This window comes from Camellia sinensis, chromosome 15 (assembly GCF_055761805.1).
Source record: "Camellia sinensis isolate YWXY chromosome 15, ASM5576180v1, whole genome shotgun sequence".
NCBI classification, from domain to species: Eukaryota; Viridiplantae; Streptophyta; class Magnoliopsida; order Ericales; family Theaceae; genus Camellia; species Camellia sinensis.
Window position 1 is genome coordinate 117,327,065 of NC_138975.1, and position 15,710 is coordinate 117,342,774.

Sequence of the window (15,710 nt, forward strand, 5' to 3'; positions counted from 1 at the left end):
TCTCTCACAACTATCAGATCAATTACAAAAAAAAGGCCAACTATAACTCCAAATACAAACTTTTTTTTAACCAAATTAAAATAACCCAAAAAATTCCTAACTAAAATAATCAACTATCCAAACAAGGCCATAATTTATTCGGGGGCTGGAACTTTGGTTACAAAGGTAGAGAGACTAGAGAGACGGAAAACAAAAGCACCAAACTCTCTCTAGTTCAAAAAAAACCGTTAACGCCTCACCCACCCATTATTTTGTGAAGAGAGAGAGGTTTTTGGAGAGAGTGGCAACAACTTCGTGGAGTTCGTCAACTCTTCTCCAGTCCCAGATTAGCGGGTTTGGTGGAGGTCATAGACAATCTCGTTCTCATCCCAATTCTCTCACCTTTTGCAAGGTACTATATTGGGTTTTTCACATTTTGTTGATATCTTGATGCTCCTTGGATTTTGATTCCTAGTTTTTTTTTTATTTTTTATTTTATATGTATTCATATGGATACTAGTCCTATGGAGTTTTGAAGATTGAAACACCATATTGATTATGTTCTGATTTTCAAAACGCCAGTAGAGAAACCAAATGGGTTCTTTTGATCTTGTGTTGAATTGATTGGATTATTCAGCTGATTAATTGCATTATGTAATAGTATTAGGTAATAATCAATGAAGGTACTCTGCATTTTTGGGGATTAATGGGTTTGTTCTTAATGAATTGTAATTTATCATTGAGTAAATTCTGCTCTGCCCCCTTGTGGTTTTACCTTAAAAGAACTTTACCTGTGCATAAATTGAACTAAAATAACAATGTGTTCGGAAATTGCAAAAAGAATTGAACACCCTCAACTCAATACTATAACACTGTCTTACTCCCTAGTCCCCATTGTAACACCCTGCCAAAGTCATGGTTTTAAGATCCAGCAATCCCACTGCATCACATGATACACATTTGATTTTGGGTTTGAATTTCAACCCACTGTTACAACCAGCCTAAATCATGGTTTTAAGATCCAATAATCCCATTATATCACATGATACACATTTGCTTTTGATTTTGAATTTCCAATTTAAATTTGAAATTCAAACCCAAAGAAATTATGTATATATATGTGTAATGTATATGTAGAGTGATCTGTATGTAGATATGCATGTGTGTTGTTTATATGTATATTGTTTACTTCGAAATCCAAATAACCTGAAGAGATTAGTTGAAAAAAGAAAAAAGAAAAACGAGGATAATTCAGGTGCAGTGATTTACACTTTGTTTTGTTTTGTTGATTCTTTTCCTTAAAAAAAATAGTTAAAAAAAAGAAAAAAATAAGAACAAAATATTTCTTTGATTCAAGCTCACCTCCATTTTGTCAAAACTTGCTTACGTTTCTATAATTAGTGATTTTGAGACAATTTTTGCAATGAATGTTGTAAATAAATGAAAGTTATTTGTGAAACCCGAGTAGTGCCGGAGAGGAGGTGGTGGGCGTGGTAGAGAGATGGGGGATGGTGGGAGAGGTGGGGGGATAGTGGTGAGAGAGAGTGGGTGAGTTAGAGTTAGGGTTTTCAAACGGAGGAGAAGAAAATGAAATGGAAAATTTGTCTTTTTACACTAAAATTTGACTTTTGACTCTTTGTTTTTCATGCCAACTCTAAAAATAGGCTTGTGTGACCCAAAATCTGTCAATTTGGACAAAATTAGTAACAGTAGGGAGGTAAAGTGCAAAATGGGTCAAAATCACGTGAGGGCACTTTGCATATATATATATATATATTTGATAAATAACCAAACTTTATTAGAAAAGCATCAAGAAGATGCAAAGAATACAGAACTATAAGCCAGAAAGGCTCAACGTATTAACAGATCAAATCCTCCACAAAACTTACAAAACCTACAAACTTTGCATATATTTAAATGTCAGAGGATAAAAATGCCCTAAGCCAATACCGTAAATAACATTTAACTCTTATAATTTTTACTTAGCTAAAACCCAAAAAGTAGAATTGATGTACTGAATTTAGGAAATTTCAAGTGGAAAGCTTTGTGCTTGAAAGAGTCAAGTTGGTGGAGTGTGTTAGCCTCTTACTCGTTTAACATGTTTGTGTCAAATTGATGAATGGTATTTTTTGAGTTTTGCCTATTAAATGTTTGTTAATATACTATACTAAACTATACTTCAGTGTGATAGCTGGTTGGGCCATGATTTTCCTCAAGAGCTAGACAGACATTGCCACAGGGCTTGATCCACGTAATAGAGATGCATAACCTAATACCATCATACTTGAATTGCGTGCATTTTTAACCACTCAGATTGAATTTTACTTGAAGTCATCAACAAATTCTTAGGGCTCTTTAACCATTTTACAGTTTTTTAAACATATTAAAAAAAATTAGAGGTATATTGAACTTACTTCCCAAACTACTTGAAAATGTAGTTTCTAAACGTTGCTTTCTTGAAAGCATGTTTAGTAACCATGCATTTTAGTTTCCTATTTGTTAGGTTTTATTTTTGGCAATCCCGTTTGACAAAACTTCTTTCAGTTGTATTTATTTTCGCACTTTTTATTTCAGTGAGGCTATGAGTGTTTAGATGCGAATCCAACCCGAATTGTGCTTTTCAGAGAAGTTTGTGATACTAATGCTTTCAAGATTGCCACTTCGCTAATTATGACGGGGATCGAGCTGCCCGGTCAGCTCGCGGGGGTCCAGGGGGCAGCGCACCTTGGCGGGTCCGGGGCAGCGCCACGGCGAGGTCGAGGGACAACGCCCCTGAAGCAAAATGCAAAAATGCATTCCAAGTTGCCTGTCCGCTCGAGCAGACATTACCCTGCTCGAGCGGAGAATGCTGGGTTTCAGAAGTTTGTCAGGTCTGTAAAAATACTGGAAGGTGTGATTTTACGCTCGAGCGGGTTCTCCAGCGCTGGAGCGGACCTTTGTTATATCACGCGCATATTTTGCTGAAGCCGCTCGAGCGGGCTGTTGGGCGCTCGAGCGGAGATCGCGGGACAGATTCTATAAATTGGCATGTTGGGTCAGATTTTAGGATTGCTACTCCAGATCTTCTTTTTGGGTTCTAGGGTTTATATCTGGGGATACTTTGTGAGTTTTCTTTGATGTTTTATTGAGTATTCAACTCATGGTTTAAAGAGAGTACATCAAAGGTTTTGTTTGCTATACAAAAGAGAGAGCTGTTCTTCGGTGGATTCTGAAGAATTCGAGTCTGAAGCTTTGGTGGATTCCGGGGTGGCTCATCGTAAAGACAATTCCGAGGTGAAGACGGGGTTGGAAGAGGCACATAGAGGTTGGTTCAATTAGGCGTGGATTCGCTAGGTAATTGGGAGTATACCTGTGTAATTCCTTTAAATCTTCTTAGTGGATTGTTTTGTGGCTGTTGCCCGTGGTTTTTTAATCACAGTTGGAGGTGTCCAATTGTGGTTTTTCTACGTTAAAATCGTTGTGTTGATTTGTCTTGATTGTTTGATTGGGATTGTTATATACTGCTTAAAATTGTTACATAATCACAAATCAATATCTAGAGGATTTCTAGATTTTTCACTATTTATATTCAAACTCTTGTGGAAACATGATTACTAACCATGTTTCTAATAAAAAGTGTGGCCAGCAACCACGCTTTCTCTACACTTCAATTATTAGCACACTTCTCCAAATCTAATTTCAAAATGAGGAAATTTAAAAGCATGTTAAGTAATGATGCTTTCACGTAGTTTGGGACTTAATAGCAGAAAACTCCTATGGGGGCCTTGCTCATCACTCGGAACCTTGCTCCCACCCTCGTCTTGGCCCCCACTCCTGCCTTGCTTCTGCTCCCAACAAAAAACTCTTCTACAGGGCCTTTGCTCCCCCGCTCACATTCCTGCCCCCTCCCAAGCCCTCACTTCGGCTTTGTGCAACTATGGTTTGGGAATAAAATGCAAAAGATCCCTAGTTTTTTAAATAAAGTTTTGGAAAAACATAAAATGGTTAAAAAGCCAATTCTTAGTTGCATGATGAAGTAAAAAAATAATAATGTTGCTCCCTTAAATTTACCTTATATTTCCATTATTTTGGTGGTTGAAAGTGCTATGCAAAACAATATTTTAAAATTTTCATTGAGCATTTGCCCAATTTCAGTTGGCTATTAAATAGTTTCTCTGTAATGAATTCCTAGAATCCATAAAATTACACTTAAATATTATCAGAATCAAATATCCATTGATTTTGATAATATCATAACCTTAAAATTTAGATTGGTGGTTTAACCAAAGTTATACCTTGAAAGAGGGGAATGGTTAAGTAGAACTTACATACCCATCCGACGCAAATGGCACAAGGCTTTGTTGAGTTGGATAAGTTGAATGGAGTTGTGTTTGAGATGGGGGAGGGCGGAAAGCTGAGGTGGTACTTGAAATAGTGTCTCACATATCAACCAAGGAGTTGAATGCTACTAAAGTAGTGCCCTTTTATATGGATGTCCTTTTTACCATTTGTCCATGGTTCTTGTATGACATCATATCAATTATCAATGTTCAATCCAACATCCATACACATTTTTGCTAACTATTCTACAACATAAAAGAAAAAAGATATGAAAGAATTCCTTGGCATCATTCGGCTTTTTCCTTTAATTAGGAAAGAATAAACAAGTCGCTCTCTTTCAATCTTAATACTATGATTTGATTTTCTAGAAGGATATAACTTGAGGATGGGAGACTATTTCATGTTATGGTGTTTGGCACAAGAAACATAACATGAAATAAGGCAAGTAAAATTCTTAATACAACTCAATGCATATTATATAATTGGTCCACCTTGAAATTTTTTAAGGTTCATGTAGAAGTTGATTGCTATGGAAAACCAACCTGAATTGGCAGGTCATAGTGTCTCATTTTGTGTTTATGAAAATGGCCTAGAAGGGGGTGATAGGACAGTTCTTTTGTTTTTTCTTCACTAGTCCTCAATGACCAATCTCAATTTTTCTAACTATTCTGTATGTTTAAACTTAGAAAGTGATTCAATGTGTCTTACACCCCATGAGTTTATAACTAACGCTTATGATATCTAATTGAATTATAGAAATATATCTATCAAAGGTTCAAGTTGTGCTTACTTTTCTAATTAATTTATCTCAATTATTTTAATTTGCTTAGTTGATTAATTAGAGCTAGCTTTTATTGTTAAGTCTAATGTAAAAGTACTTATGTGAAATCAAGTTCAATGGAAGGATGCTGACTCAATTCTTAATTGATCACAATTGAACATACACATGATCTTTCGAAATATATGATCATTCACATAAACAATTATAGAGATTTATATGATGGCTCAAATGCATACATTCATCTCATACATATAACATATTTAAAATAATGAGCAAGATTGTAAAGATATGGACAAATAATATATAGTGGTTTGGCCACTCTTCTCCAACCTTCTTGGGTGAAGCATCCCTGATTCATCCAAACAACTGGTGACTTACAATGGGCATGTCAGCACACACCTAATTTCTCCTCACAAAGGCAATCTCTAGGATTTGAAGAATGTTTCTCCTAGCCCAACCTAAAACCCACTAATCTACCTATTGTCTCCTATTCAAGTACTACACTAGGATTTGATGAAGGTTTCTCCTAGGCTAACCTACAACCTGCAACCTACTAATCTCCCTAATATTTTGTCCTGAAGAACAACACTACAATTTTTTCTAGGTTTTCACACCAAGGGCTCACCTAAAACCCACTACTTCAAGTCTATACCTAGAACCCACCACATAGGATTTTACAGGGTCACCCTCAGCCTCTTCCACAATTCAGAATTCAACAAGTTTCTAGGATAGGATCGCCTACAACCTCAACCACAATCCTTAACTCACAATGGGCTCCCCCACAACCTTTTTCACAATGCACAACTCACAATGGGTAGCCTACTACCACAAGCTATAAGAGTCAAACAAGCATTCCAAGTCTTAACCCCCAACCTTTGCAATTTACAAAATAAATATCAATGTGTGGTAAACTTGTCTCAACAATACACTAATAAGAAGAATTTATTCAATCCCAAGGGGTTGGCCTAGTGACAATGCTTTGTCTCTTGGGGGTGTGCTCTCTCTAAGGTTTAGGGATTAAAACCTCTTAGGTGTTAACAATTCCTTGGGGCCATGAAAACCCTTGAATTAACTGTGGTGCACTTGTGGGAATTAACTGTGGTACACTTGTGGAAAACTCTTTACTGAGGGCTTGTGCACCCTTGAGGATTAGTCGGGCTTTGATCCGGACACCCCGGTGCCAATTAAAAAACAAAACAAAACAAAAAAAAAAAGAAAAAGAAAAAAAAGGGAAGAATTTATACCTTAAATTGAAGCCCAAAAGTTGTCCAAAGTTTGGTTTTCAATGTTCTCAAGCTTGGCCAGTTGTTGATAGTTAGTGTATGATGAGTACTCTTTCTAATTTCTCCCAAATCTCTTTAAGATATGTTCTAATGTATATACATAATATTAGGTCTCAAATCATCAAGTTCTATGTTTAAAATGAAAGAAACTTATGCATAATGCGTGAGTTCCAATGGCTAGATAATGACTAGTTTATTTTTTTCAAACTGCACCCAGTTTGACAGGCCAAAATAGTTCATCATTCAAGTCTGTTGGATTTCTACCACCAGCAGCACACTTCAAAAGACTATTAACTCGCTCATTTTTAACAATGTTTTGGGTGAAAATTGTGCTCAAATTGAAACTCCGTAAATGTAGTTTCATTTGAAATTGGTCTTACTCAAGGATTTTAAACTAGAACCTAAGTTATGGTTTTTGGAAGGCTAGGAGGTCATACTTCATTTACCAAAATGGTCACCAATCTTGACCAAGACCAGCATAACTGTCTTCTAAAGTCTTGACCCTAGGTGGTTCTATTTAATACATTTTGGTCTTCTTGTCACTTGGACATCCCCATTGTTGATGACTTGAGTTCATCCTTCCTCGACTCTTTGATGCCTCTTTGAAATTGTCAAGTTCTTGAGGCTTGTATGTGCTTTCCCTTTCCAAACCCCTCTATGGATATTGGATTACACTTCATCCTTGCTACAATATAAGTCATGAAATTGCCAAACCCTATGGTTCTAGACTTAACTGTTTCTCCATGTTATAGATTGAAAGTTAGCGTTGTGATTGGAAAGCATAAAACGAGATCAACATGTTTAAAAAAAATAAATTATGATCATTGATTTAAAAGAATGCCAACACAGTTCTTGACTATTTTTTTTTTTTTTTGATGCAAGTTTGGAAGCAAAAGCATATGCATTTCGTCTTTTGTGCTTGTGAACATTGAGAAAGGAGTTGTTCTACTATAAGAATCTAAGTTACAAATTACTTACCTTGGTTATTCTGCTATAAGAATCTAAGTAACAAATTGCTTACCTTGGCTAAATGTTTGTTTTCTTGTATCATTCTTTATTCTTCTCTCTCTCTCTCTCTCTCTCTCTCTCTCTCTCTCTCTCTATTTTCTCATTTTTTTTTCATGTTTGGACTGATCAATTTGGTTCTATTTCATTTTCTCTACGATTTTTTTTATGTTTCTGGATACCTTGTTGATAGAAGTGGTGTTTGTTTCTTTGTTCAGTTTCTCTGCTGGATGGAATGGCAAATACTGGAATGGTTGAACTTGGAGAAGTTCAGCTTGCTACTTACCTTTTCGAGAAGATATTTACAGGGCAGCCTTCGTTTCAAAATGGTAAATATTTTATTAGATATTTTTAATTTCAATTTCAGAATAATTACCAAGAAACTAAAAAAAACTAGGACTCTTTGCCTCTATACACCTCCAAAATAGTGCATTGAGCAATCTATGGGATTTACAGCACAAAATCTCACCAAACAGATATTGATCTCCTAAGCTATGGATCAAATATTTGCTCTCTTCCATATAATGTACACAAGTTATACGCAATATGAAGATGATTAAGCACTGCAAACTAAATTTTCAAAAAATTGGAAATGAAACCGCAAAAAGATAGGACTACATGTTGACATAAATGAACTGCACAAAAATATACCGAGTTAATTGTGTGGGCTTGGGATGTAGAAGTATTTTTGTGGCCGAATTTGGGATGATTAGATTAGGCCCGAGGTTGGGCGGGCCTTGGGATAATACATATATTCTTACTATAAAGTGCAAGCCTATCCCAACCCAGTTGATGCCCATCGCTAGTAGAAGGCAAATTTGGATATATGGCTGAAATGATTGTCACATGATTTTCTCCCTAGTAAGAACTTTCTCTCACTTTCTGGAATCTAGTCATGTTTTCAATTGAATGAAGTTAGTAAATTTCTCAGATACATTATGTTATCAGTGTTGTCAGTATCTTACGATTCACAATATGTATCTTACGATTCGATACCTTTCAGAAGGAAATCGATACTATCATCAATACGTATCTTAAATTAAATGTATCTTACAATACATATACGATATGTGATGCAATATACGATATGCGATACATAATGCAATATGAATGTTACTTCTTTTCCTTAAATTTCTTTAGCAAATTAGAAAAGAAAAAAATATAGTCAAATTATTTTAAGTAAATTAATATTGTCGAAAATTTTCATTAACTTATTTTAAAAAAAAAACTATTTTTGAGATGTAGTACTTTTTAGTTTATTTCTCAACCTTTTTGACATATCTATTGTATGGTTTAAGAATCTTGCATTATTAATTTATGCCCTGTGAAGATAATATGTATTGCTGCATGTATATATTTAATTTAAGGAACTTTGCTTTTACAATTGACAGAATTATACATTATTTAGTGTTTTATTCTCATAAGATATTTGTTTTTTATAACTATATTTATTTTTCTACCTATTTCTAAAGGTATTAAAGTATCTTATGCTACACGATACGATACAATACGCGATTCAGAAAAATTAAAACATGATACATGATTCGTTTCCCGATTTGACAACAATGTTATAATTTCTTGTTTGCTATTTGTATTGTTTGATTATGCTTGTTAAAGAGTAGGGAGAACAACTATTATTGTTATAAGCACTTGACTTCTTCCCCTATTTTAACTTCATTTGATATGCTTACAGGCTTTCCTTCACTCATTGCATTTCCCTTTGGATGTAACACTGCAAATTGTCTAATTAGGTGAGTTTCCGCTTGAGGTTTAAATTTTGAAGCTGCGCTCATGATGCATTGTGAGTTTTAAAGTCAGTCAACACACAAGCTTTATAAGCTTTGCACATTTCTATTATGCCCAATGCAATCTATATATATTATATATTTTATGGGATTTGTCTTCTAATTTGCTACTTGATGGATTCTAAAGGAAATTTTAACATCATGTTGATTGTTTGATGCAGGTATGAGAGAGAGCTTTATGTTGACGCTGTTACTAATTGGTTTGCAACCATAAGTTTGCCTTGCATTCTATACTACTCAAAGGATTCATTGGTAACAAATGCACTCTTTCCTGGGTCCATATACACATTTTTTATGACTAAATTGTGACGTAGGATAGTTTGGGAAACGTGGATGATGCTGTCCACACTTGATTTTTTACTAGTTTTAGGGCCAAGAATGGTCGTGGATTTAGAGTTCAATAAGGTTGGATGGTTCTATTGTTTGTGACCATAGTGGATTATAACTGTCTTGCTTTTTGAAGTTAATTTGTGGAGAATAAGGTAGAAGGAATGAACTTTTGTTGGGAACAATTGACTAGGCTTGCTTTACGTTGTAATGCTGGAGTGGAATTTCATAGATTGATGCATTGAAAAAGCAACATGAAAAGAAATCATTATTTAATTAGGAGTCTTTTCTAATAGACCGATTATTTATGTTCATTTTGCTTTTCTGGCATTGGACCAATTGTTAGAATATGTTAGAATAGGAAATAATATTTGCCATATTTTATTCTTATTTGATATTATTTTCCCTTGATTGATGTAATGGCCTGACCCATAATTTATGCCTAATGGCACTCCTGTAATTACGTATTATTATCAATATAAAAGGGGATGAGGTCTCACTCATTGCCTATCTCTTTCTCTTCTCTAAACTCATAACACCCCAGAATTTTTCCCTCTGCTCGAGCGCAAGAGTTCACGCTCGAGCGGTCTTGTGAGGCTCTTAGTACTTTTGCAGTTTGTTCGAGATTCTGAGAGCTGTGAATTTCCACTCGAGCACAGGAGTGGTCACTCGAGCGGTCGGCTTCGGTAGTCTATTCACTCAAGAGCAAGATTGGACGCTCGAGCGGTCTGCCTGGTTGAGTCTGAATTTTTAGGACTAGTGGGGTTGCTCTTGACATTTTTATTATTGTGTTTGGAGCTTCCTTGTTTTATTTTGGGACATTGATCGAAGTAGTAACATGATGGTTGAGTAAGATTGGACCAAAAACTTTGATTCGAATAATTTTCCTATGAACAACAATCACTCTTTTACTCTTTTATTTTTCCACACTTTGAATTTCGATATGGGGCTAGAACCATTGGAAAGCTTGTTTCCGGGGCTTCGATTTGGACACAAAAACGACCTAAAACGAAGTCTGGATGAGAGAGTTATACCCGTTTGAAGTTTTAGTATCTGTACTGGAAGCAAGTGCACTTGAGCGCAGAAAGTGGCGCTCGAGCGGACTGTGCGAATTCAGCAGTTTAAAAAGTGCCTGTCTAGATCATTCTCTCCACTTTTCTTTTCTCTCTTTCCTCCTCTCATCTAAGTCGGAAAACCCTTGATTTCTTGACCTAAATACCTTCCATTTCTCAAAGATTTGGCCATAATCTCTTACCAAAAAGTGAAGAATACATGAAGATCTCATTTTCCTACCGATTGGATTTTTGGTTTTATGAAGGAATCTCCTGGAGCCTTGCTTTCTTGCTTGGTCATTGAGGTAGGGGTTTCTAGTTCTCCTTCAATACTTTCATATATAGATAGCTTTGTGGTATTTTCCTTATACAAATACAAATTTTACATTTTTTAGCATATTGTGAAAAATCATGAGATTGGGAGTTTCGGGTTTGAAGAGTTGGGGTTTACTTATTGGGTTATGATTTTGGGAGTGTATGCAATAGAAGTGTTGAAATAAAAAGTGTTTTTGTGAAAAGCTTTAATTTCTCTTAAAAACCCCAGTTTGGTTCATGAAGATAGATGATGATTTTGCTTAAATTGAAAGTAGTATCATGAAATTGAGGTGTTAAATTACAAATATACAAGTTTAATTGAAATTTTAAAGAGTTTGAAAATTTATGTAAAAGTTGCGATTGAACTCTTAATGTTGATATTTTAAATTATGCTATAATATGAAACCAAACTTGGGAAAATGAATTACTAATGGTATGGATGATATGAGCTTTGTGATGAAATGATGATGTGGAGGTTTAAGAGTTTGTATTTGTGATACTCCTGTTCCGTAGTATGCTAATTGGTCCTTAATTTGAGTATGATTATGTGTTTAATATGATTTCATGTGCCATTGTATGAAAATATATGGTTTTGAATTTCTATCTGTTCACCGTAGGAATATCTGTTTGATTATCTGCTTTGGAAACTAAATTGAGGGCCTTATCGGCCATAGAACCCGAAATTGATTACGCCATTGTGATTGGCATAATTTTTAGAGCCTACAGTGAAGTTTAATTGAAAAATTGATTCGAACCAGATTAAGTTGATTAAATTGCTAAATTAGTGCCCAATTACTTTATTAATATTATATTGGTGCTAGTGGAAACTTATGTAAAGAGGCACTACACCCTCTGTTCTCTCCTTATAACTTCATTTGGCTGATTTGAACTCAAGTTAGAGAGAGGGCCGGCTATAGAGAGAGAGAGGGAGAGAATTGTGTAATTTTTAGCTAAAGCTTGGGGATTTGAAGATTTAACTCAAGAATTGACTAAAGCTTGGGTGTTTGAAGCTCCTAGGTGAGTGAATTTGTATATATTAGTTGTGATTTTGTGAATTCAAGTTGATTAATGATCAAGAGCAAGAATTGTGCCATAAGTGAAGGAATTGTGTAGTATTTGATGAATTTGAAGGTCAATGTATGCATGCATGTGTGTGGTTGTCTTAAATTTGCATATTTGAGCTTGAATTACATGATCTATGTTGAATCTTGGTTGAAATCCTTGTGTTTGATCATCTCTTCACCAATTAAGTTAATATGAATGAATATTTCTCACATGCAAGAGTAGATCATGGAGGTATGAGCTTTGCATGTTTGAATTTGATGTGTTAGTGATGAGTTTGGGTCAATTTGAGGCATGCATGTAAGTAATTCAAGAAATTGAGCTTCATTGTGTTGTAGTTTGGTGTTGGTATCATGTTAGTATCTGTATATGTGAAATTTGAGCCATGGCATGCAAGAAATGTTGGTTAGAGTGTTGAATTCGAGCTCAAGAACCATACTGGAAAACCCAGAATTTTTGATGTCCGCTTGAGCGGGGGAACCGCCGCTCGAGCGGCGATTTCGAGCTCCTAGTATTTTCTTGCAGGCATGGTGTCCGCTTGAGCGGGGAAGTTCACGCTCGAGCGGGGAGCTATGTAGGATGAACTTCCGCTTGAGCATCTGAGTTCATGCTCGAGCGTAAAAATGATACATCCAGCACTTTTTGCAGACATGGTGTTCGCTCGAGCGGGGAGCCATGTAGAGAGGCCTTCCACTCGAGTGTAAATTTGACACAACCAGTACTTTTGCAGGCCTCAAGGGTCCACGCTCGAGCGGGGACCCTGTTTTCTGAAATTTTGAAAGTGTATTCTGTGTTTCATTTTCCGTTCTCTTTCACTTGCAAGCACTCTTAGCCATGCATTGAGCATTGTAATTCAGTTAAAGAGATAAGAATGAAGCCTAAAGAGGAATATGTGAATTTAGAACGGATTGAATTATTTGTGACCCATATGTGTTATGTGATATGTAGGGTCAAGCTCCAGGGCAAATCCACAAGCCCCAGGGCAAATCCACAAGCCAATCACTGTGAGTAATATCAATAGTTGAAGCTTGTCGTTTGTCCAATTGCTTATTTTCTTATAAGCCTTTTAAGTGTGCCAGTTTGAATTATGGACAAATGTTTTGACATGAATGAATGGGCCAGAGGCCGTTTTGACCTGAATGAATAGGCCAGAGGCCATTTTGACAAGAATGAATGTGCCAGAGGCCGATGTGATAAGAATGAATGGGCCAGAGGCCGTTGTGATAAGAATGAAATGGCCAGAGGCCGTTTTGATAAGAATGAATGGGCCAGAGGCCGTTTTGATAAGAATGGATGGGCTAGAGGCCGTTTTGACTTGAATGGATGGGCCAAAGGCAGTTTTCACTTGAATGTATGGGCCAAAGGCCGTTTTGACATGAATGGATGGGCCAAATGCCGTTTTGACATGAATGGATGGGCCAGAGGCCGTTTTGACATGAATGAGTGGGCTAGAGGCCGTTTTGACAGGAATGAAAGCTAAATGGGCCAAAAGGCTGGTATGTTTGAAACTACAATCACTTGGCTTAAATTGTGTATATAAATGTTAAATAAAAATGTGAATTGGGCCCAAGGCCATTCGGAGTATGTTGTTCTACATATCGTTTGTATCGTCTTATTTGATATTATTCCAAGGCCATTCGGAGTATGTTGTTCTACATATCGTTTGTATCGTCTTATTTGATATTATTCACTGGGCTATCGCTCACGCTCATTCATGTGTTTGTAGGTGAGCCAAGAGAGGTCCATACCCAGCCCCAGTGAAGTCTGTGTGGAACAACCGAGTTTTGGAGAGTTAGCCCTAGTGTCTCACGCACAAGACTCGTCTTCACCTTTCTACTATGTTATGTTATTTTTGTCAAGTTGGCGAGGACTTTGCATATGTCTATATATGGTTTTCATGGGTTGACTTAGTTTTTGGATGATCCTGTTTGTACAGAACTTATGCTACTGTATTTCCGTTGTGAGTTATTAATGTATATATGTTTGGTTGTTTGGATGTGCCATGTAAGCACAGCTCTATGGACAAAGTTTTGAACTGCTTCCGTTTGGTCCCCATTAACTCTGTTAAAATACGTTTGTTTTGGTTTGAGGCCGTAGGTAATTTCATGATTACTGGCCGGTTATGTCCTTAACCCACGGGGGCGGGTTCGGGTCATGACACTATTGAATTATGCCAAATTGTATTGAATGGTGTTGAATTGGGTTGTGTTGAGTTTTGTTGTGTTATGTTGAATTGCATTGAGTTATCTTGAAATGTGTTAAGTTGGGTTGAGTTGTGTTGAGTTGGGGTTGAGTTGAGTTGAGTTGGGTTGAGTTATGTTGTAGTTGGTACCTGCGCGGGGAGTTAAAAATATCTTTCGGTGCCCATGTCCGTCTATACAAGAGCCGGTAAATGTGGGGGTGGTTTTGAATTCAAGGTGCCCAAATGCCCTGTCTAGGCTTATCGTTGGATGAATGTGGGAAAAATGTTTTTGGGTGTCTACAAAGTCCTGCTGTATTGTAGTCGGCAAAAGTGGAAAAATGTTTTTTGGGTGTCCACAAAGTCCTGCCGTATTATAGTCGGCAAAAGTGCAAAAACGAATGATTTTAAAAATGTTTTTGGGTATCCTCGTCCTGTCGTATGAGAGTCCGTAAATGTGGAAAAACATGGTTTTTGAAAAAATATGGTTTTTGAGAAAATGGTTTCTGGGAGTTCACTTCTTGCCGTATAATAGTTGGCAAAAGGTGGAGGATGTTATGAATTGGGTGCCCACTATCCCGCCGTATCAAGTCGGCAAAAGGTGGAATGTGTTGTGAAATGCGTTGAATCGGTGATGATATGTGTGACTTGTGATGAACTTATGAAATTACAATTTGATGTGTAATTTGGTATGGAAGGGGAATACATATAGAAATGATTCGAAAAGAATGGATAAGGAAATAGTAATTAGATAAGGGATTGGTGATAATGAACTCGCCGGGTTGTATGTAATTATAAGGAAAGATTAAGAGTTTTGTTTCGTAATTAATTGAGAAATTGAATTAAGTGGGTTTATTATTCTTGTGTTATGTTGAATTATAATTGATAATGCAAATGTGGATGTGATGTAGTTGTTAGACAAATAGGAGTTGGGTCTAGGAGAATTGTTATTGTATATAAAGGAGATTTGGATTTCTACGTTATGGAGTCATAATAATGGGAATTAGTAAAAAGGAAAATGGAAATTAAATGAGGAATATTTTGGAATTGGTTAATAAATTTAAAATGATGTTCCTTAAATATATTTGTTTGCGAAAAGGATTTATGATTTTTCTGATAATGAGGGATAATTTTTATAGCTGAAAGTTTTCCTTAAATGTTCAAAGAAATTTTGAGAAAAAGATACTCTACATATAATATTTTGAGCTTACTAAATGTCACCCTATTATATGGTATCACCTTGCATACATGATCACTTCTATCTGTGTGTTAGTTATTGTTGTAGAACTATGAGATTCTATAGCGATCCCGGTATTCCCTGTTGTTGTTTAAATGTAATCTGGACTCAGTTCCGTAGATTCGTTGTTGTCTTATCCTCATTTCTATCCCTTACTCTTTGTTTTAGAGTTTTGGGTTGTGTTGGGCAAGTTGGGAATTAGTTGGTTGTGTTTTAAAGCTTTGAAATTTTGCCCAGGTTTTGGTCTCTCCGCTCGAGCGGAGGTTTGATGCTCGAGCGGGCTTTTGTTGCTGCCTTTCCGCTTGAGCGGCAGTTTGGACGCTCGAGCGTGAATTTCCTCCTCTCAACATTTTGGTCGTCTGCAG

General features: G+C 36.2%; 1 protein-coding gene across 2 annotated transcripts in view; it reads left to right on the forward strand.

The window, feature by feature from the left end:
• Nucleotides 1–210: 210 nt before the first annotated feature.
• The window catches only part of LOC114293458 (uncharacterized), a 103,789-nt gene continuing 88,289 nt past the window's right edge, over nt 211–15,710 (forward strand). The window contains exons 1-4 of one of the 2 annotated variants that reach the window (XM_082910069.1): nt 211–391; nt 7,587–7,697; nt 9,062–9,119; nt 9,335–9,425. In XM_082910069.1, coding sequence (XP_082766195.1) covers nt 7,604–7,697; nt 9,062–9,119; nt 9,335–9,425 — 243 coding nt within the window. In that variant the 5' untranslated portion in view covers nt 211–391; nt 7,587–7,603. Of the gene's footprint in view, nt 392–7,586; nt 7,698–9,061; nt 9,120–9,334; nt 9,840–15,710 lie in introns of those variants that run through there. The other variant, XM_082910070.1, reaches the window with a different exon arrangement.